We start from the raw sequence: 6,000 nt of genomic DNA, 5'->3' as shown, positions 1-6,000 counted from the left end.
ATTTCTGTTATTGTAAAAAGAAATCTTTAACATTCATAACTAGGACAAGGATCATTTTGTAGTAGGACTGGCTTGCTAAATCATTGAGTACCCCATCCTATCATATCTTTCGATTATCTAAATTTCCCGATCTTATCATATATTGAAAACCATTTTTTGAGGATTTCTTGGGTACATGTAAATCTCAAATTCAAATGTTTAAATAATTACACATTTTCTTTAGGCTTTGAATGCAGAGATTGGCAAAACCATGAAATCAAATGTCCACAAAATTGCAAGTTTTCCTAAATTCACAAAAATTGATACCCACGAAAAATATATGAATCCATAGTGTTATCAGGCTATTCAAGTGGCTTATCCTTACCAGTTATAAGATAGCAAACCCAACTCCCCCCCCCCCCCCCAAAAAAAAAAAAAAAAAACCCAACCAAACTACTGTGCTTTTTACATACAAGGTATTTGGCCTCAGTCTAGGCAAATATCTTTATAACAGTCTAATATCAATTCTCCTTTTAAGTACAATACAGATCTTAACTCATGTTATGTATCTATGGCCATACATAAAGTTAGCTTCTTTGGCAAATTTTAAGCACCATGTTTGTAAAAAATATAATCCAATACTGTAAATTCAGAAATTATTGCGATGTTTTTTATTATTACTCCGACAGGGTTATTATCTTAATAATTTAAACTGGCATTTAATGTATTTCAGACTTATTTCTGAATTTAAAGTATACAACTTATAAATTTGAATGCTTAATACTGTTAAAAGAAATTTCATTGACGAGAACCAAATCACAATTTATAATATGGGTACAGAACCAAAAACTGTCAATACAGTGGACATTTTGGAGATAACCGACACTGATAGAAAAACCAGTCGTATAACTTATGGACATACTAATAAATATACAGAGGTACACATGTTGTGGGTAAATACACTATTGACAGTCTATTACACACAGTTCTACACATAAGATAGCAATTGAAATGTTTGAGATCATTTTGTATATTTTGTTTCATGATATTGAATATTTGTCTGTACTCCATTGCTGTCTTTGAGTATTATTTTATTATTATACCCATTCATGCTACTGTTACGAAATTACTCTGAAAAGATAAAAAAAAAAAAAATATTTAACTGGAAAAAAAATTGAAACAGGAATAATCAATGTGAGGCTGGATAAATCACTTTCATACTGAATAAAAAATTGAATTAAGTATACATATATCAGTGCCATAACAGATCTCATTTTCAAACAGTAAACATAACATGTTTTTTTTTACTGTCAATGACATGTTCACACTAAATCCATTGGATGTATGCTGATTGATATATTAGTCTTAGATACAAATTTTGTTTAAATTAGTTGTTATTAGCTATGAACTAGCTTAGAGATATTTTGTTTAGCTATGTGTTGTTCTGTATAAAACCATTTTTAACTGCTTATTACAGTTTTGTCTTATGTTGTGCTGTTACACCACTGTCCCACATAAGGGGGAGAGTTGGACAATTCAAACATGCATTACTCAGTAATATTCTGCAATGTGCTTACACCATATCTTCCTATATCTATTGCCTAAGTTAGACATTGGCGGTTCCAGGGGGGAGGGGGGAACCCCCCCTTTTTTTTGGACGATCAATGCATTTGAATGGGAGCATATAGTTGGAAAACCCCTTTACTCTGGGTTGGGAACCCCCCCCCCCCCCTCTCCTTTTAAAATGGCTGGATCCCCCCTGGTTAGAAGACTATTGTCAAGTGATTGGTATTTATTGCTGTACATCATATTTTTTCTTCATATATTGTATTGTACATCAGGTATTTATTTTTCTAGTTTTTATTATTTTACATTTGTCATGTTGAAGTATTTTATAGCTTGTTATGCAGTATGAGGTCTAAAACATAATATGGCACAACCTTTATTATTGAGAATCCTTGATAACACTTAAGGACAAAATAATGATAGCCCTTCATAAAAATATTCCTTTTATACAATGGTTCATTTTTTTACTTAAAAAATAGAATAGATATTTCAAAAGCACCCTTTGTAGGCAGCAACTAATACCTAATTGTAGTACCCAATAATAATCTGTTAATAGGAGTAAGAAGATGTGGTATGAGTGCCAATGATTCAACTCTCCATCCAAGGTCTCTGTAAAAAGTTTAACCATTTTGGTCAAACAAAGTTGAAGACTATTTCACTGATCGTATTCTTTTTTCTCTAATTCTATGGAAATATATCCCTTTCCGAACCCATTGTATAAAAAATTTTAATCAATGTGTGGTTGGCGGTGATTTCAGAAGATGATTGGCTGAGTCAAAAGGTCATTACCTTTCTCAGCTCCCTGAAATAATCAAAATGTTCTAACAGGTGTTAATGAAATTTGACAACTTCGTGGAAAGTGGAAGGCACTCAAAGGGGATTTTGGTTTGGAAAAGAAGGAAATTTATCTTTTAATCATTAGAGAAACAGATTATTACATAGTAACGCGTGGATTATCTGATTTATTCAATCTCAATAGTTAAATTATAAATTTTAAAGTCCTCGCCGAGGCTCGGACTTTAAAACTGATAATTTAACTATTGAGATTGGATAAATCCGATAATCAACTTGTATCAACATGATCAATGTAATAATCTATATTTATCTTACCTTTAATAAATTACCAATGTATCTATCTGTAAAACCTGGGATTGCCTTTAAATCTTCATACTGAAAGTAAAATATCCTAATGAGTTACAAAAATTGATAATTTCATCATACTACTTTAACATAAATGAGCCAAAACATCATAGCCTTTATTGATTTTGCATCATAAACACATTAGCCTTCCACAAAATCATGATGTTATGATAAAGTGGAAAATTAAGTGAGGCATAACTTTTTTTTTTATTAATTTCACAAAATGGTAGTTTTTATTCTTAAAATCATGAAATTTTATCTCAATAAAAACAAATAACTTTGCAGTAGACCATTCCAAAGTTTTTCTCAGCAAGTACTGTACATTAACCAAGTCAGGTGGTGATGTAAGTCAACAAATTTTCTAAATATATTTCCATATGTATTAATCTCATTTTTTCACATGTAAATTTATTCAGAGATAACTATTACTGTTAACCCAGCTATTACTGCAGGCTTTTATAAATAATAAGAAATAAACAATTGTAATTTCAGAAGATGCTGCAAGCAAATAGTGCTACCAAAATTAATAAAATGTATATTTTTATATTTGAACCATATATCCCGTCACAATTTTAAAAATTTTAAAAATTGCCAAAATTTCTGAATTTACAATATATATTAGCGTGAGAAGAAAATTACTGCTACATGACTTCTTCAGTGTCATGACATTAATGTGTAAATAATTCACTAATAAAGAAAATAGTTCAATAAGACCAACCAATTCAATGTTGGAGAAAGAAATTTTATGAATACGTAAAATTAATTTTAACATAGGGCTATTCCAGAAAAAAATGTATGGAGGGGTTGGAAGGCAGTTTTTGTCAGCACCCGCCACCCAGACAATTGTAATTGAGAATTATAGTGCATTATAGTGTGAAAAGTTGCTCTGATACCCATCACCCATGTATTATTAATATGCTGTGCCTTCCAACCCCCCCATACATTTTTTTCTGGAATAGCCCATATTTGAATATATGTCATGATTGTAATGCTGTGGCACATTCTTTCTATTGCTTACTGTGGGTTCATATATTTTCGTGGTTATCAATTTCCTTGGATTGAAGAAAAACTTTTATTTTCTTGAATATTTGATTTTGTGGTTTTGCCTATCTCTTCTAACAAAGCCTGTAGAAAATTTGTAAATTGTTGAAGATTCAGTTTGTGGTTCACCTGTACCAACGAAACCCATGAAAATTTGTATCCAACTAATAATAATGAATCCACAGTACTTAATAAAAAAAACTTGTTTACAACTTACACTTGAAAATAAACCATAATTTTCTCTCCATTCGTAAATGAGTTTGGCACGTTTGGCTCCTACTGTTTGTAATGTCTGTAAATCTTTCACCGATGATATGTTAAGTTTTTCTATAAATTCTGTATCTGAAAAATAAGTGAACACAGCTGTTACTTACTGACTGATCAAACTATATTTGAAAGAATATTATTACATTGTCCCCCCCCCCCAAAAAAAACCCACCTTATTTCAAATGAGTAACAAATCCTGTTATTTTCACTGCTTAAACATTGAAATTTTAGTAAAATTGTCTTGTTATGACATTGTTTTCAAAGTTGCATTAAAAACCAGGTAAAGATGCATTCTAAATACAGTTCCTTGCACTTTGTATTATTTACATAAAAAGTCAATGTAATAAAAATAATAACTTATCCACCACAAAAAAAAATTGAATCTTTACCCAAATCAGACTGATAATTTATTCATATGCCTCAATCTTTCCTAAATAAACAGGTTTTGCTTATTGTTGAAGATTATCAAGTGACGTGTAGTTGTTTGCATTCTTGTCTTTAAGCCTTTGCTGAAGTTATTGCCTTAAAGTCACTCAAGTATAAAATAAAGGTCGGAGTGATTAATTTTAATACAAAATTGTATAGTACTGTTCAAAGGAAAAATATAAAAAATATATCACTGATAAATAAACTTTCAGCATAATAGATGGGTTTTTTTCATTTCAATGAACATACTCATTTTCTGTTGTAGCTCTGGATTGAAATTCTTGGAGTTAGCTGATTCTTCTTTTTTCTTTTCTGTCTTTTCTTCGATGGACTCTATGAAAGGAAGAAAACACAAACAGTTTTTAAATACTCCTGATGCCACAATTTACTGGAGGGTGAAAGTTGGTACAAATAAATATGTTTTTAAAACTTATATTTAAAGATATGAAAAGCTGTTTTAAAATTATGAAAAGGGATGCCAACATCTTTGTGATGAAATTTGAATTGAAAGGCTAATTTCAAATTACTCATTTTGGTCTGGGCAATCAGATGTTGTAGCCCTCTTCTACATACTTATTTTTTTTGTTTGAAAATCCGTACGAATCTCCCCAAAATGTATCCCCTTAATCTCAACATTTCATTTAAGAACAATTTGTATTATAGAACAAGTAAAAACCATTAAATCATTTTTAATAGAAACTTAAAGAAAAATGATTATCAATTCCAAAATTCTGACTACATATTATTTTAACCCTAAATTTATACAAGCGTGAAAAAAAAATTGTATAGTTAACAACTTGAACTAAAAAAAGTATCTTTAAAAAAATACCACCAACAGCTTTGTGTTGCCTCTGTTTTTACACTTCAGGCTATATCCCATTAAACATTAATCTATACCAGTTCAAAAATATACAAAAACACTAATTCACAGATTTTCTTTACAAGCAATCAGCTAACCTGTTATTTCTAAAAATTCTGAGACAGCAGTAGATTTGAACCCCTTTTTGAAGAGTCTGGGCTGAGGTGCATATAAAGGTGTTTCACTAATACAACTAGCACTTTTAATTTTCTTCAAGTTTTTCCTAGGTCTGTCTTTTATAACAGCAGAATCATCCTTTGTGTTAGTCACATCTAAAAGATAAATGAATATAAACATTTATTATATCAAATAATCAAAATGAATAGTTATGAAATTAGGAACAAATTCTTAATATATGAGTTAACTTAATTTTGGGAATAGAGTGAATATTCTATACTATGCTCAATACAAAAAGTATGCCTCTTCTATTATAATATCACAATAACTGTAATATAAATGCCATGAACATGATAAAAAATATCCAGAGTAATTTTTTCTTATATAATATGACTTGCATATTTACGTTTGAACTTTTTAGTTCCTACTTCTCAACAAGCCTTATATTTCTTTGTATAATTTAAAAAAATCATTATATACTATTAATAAAGATTGTTTACAACTTATTATTACATTAGTTGCAATGAATTACATTGATTTCCCAGTGAAATAAAAACAGATAATTTCACATGTGAAATAAACATAGTTATTTCACTCCTCTGACA

At 29.8% G+C, this 6,000-nt stretch overlaps 1 protein-coding gene across 2 annotated transcripts in view; it reads right to left on the bottom strand.

Moving 5' to 3' along the window:
- Window positions 1–410: 410 nt before the first annotated feature.
- The window catches only part of LOC143076244 (kinesin-like protein KIF22), a 29,971-nt gene continuing 24,381 nt past the window's right edge, over window positions 411–6,000 (bottom strand). For both annotated transcript variants that reach the window (XM_076251974.1, XM_076251975.1), the window contains exons 12-16: window positions 5,377–5,550; window positions 4,669–4,752; window positions 3,944–4,068; window positions 2,656–2,715; window positions 411–1,110 (exon numbers count right to left, since the gene is read on the bottom strand). In XM_076251974.1, the coding sequence (XP_076108089.1) occupies window positions 1,087–1,110; window positions 2,656–2,715; window positions 3,944–4,068; window positions 4,669–4,752; window positions 5,377–5,550 (467 nt within the window). In that variant the 3' untranslated portion in view covers window positions 411–1,086. The remainder of the gene's footprint in view (window positions 1,111–2,655; window positions 2,716–3,943; window positions 4,069–4,668; window positions 4,753–5,376; window positions 5,551–6,000) is intronic.

The sequence above is a fragment of the Mytilus galloprovincialis genome, chromosome 5, assembly GCF_965363235.1.
Source record: "Mytilus galloprovincialis chromosome 5, xbMytGall1.hap1.1, whole genome shotgun sequence".
NCBI lineage: Eukaryota > Metazoa > Mollusca > Bivalvia > Mytilida > Mytilidae > Mytilus > Mytilus galloprovincialis.
Note: the sequence above shows the minus strand (reverse complement) of the source record. Positions and strands in the feature narration are given on the sequence as shown.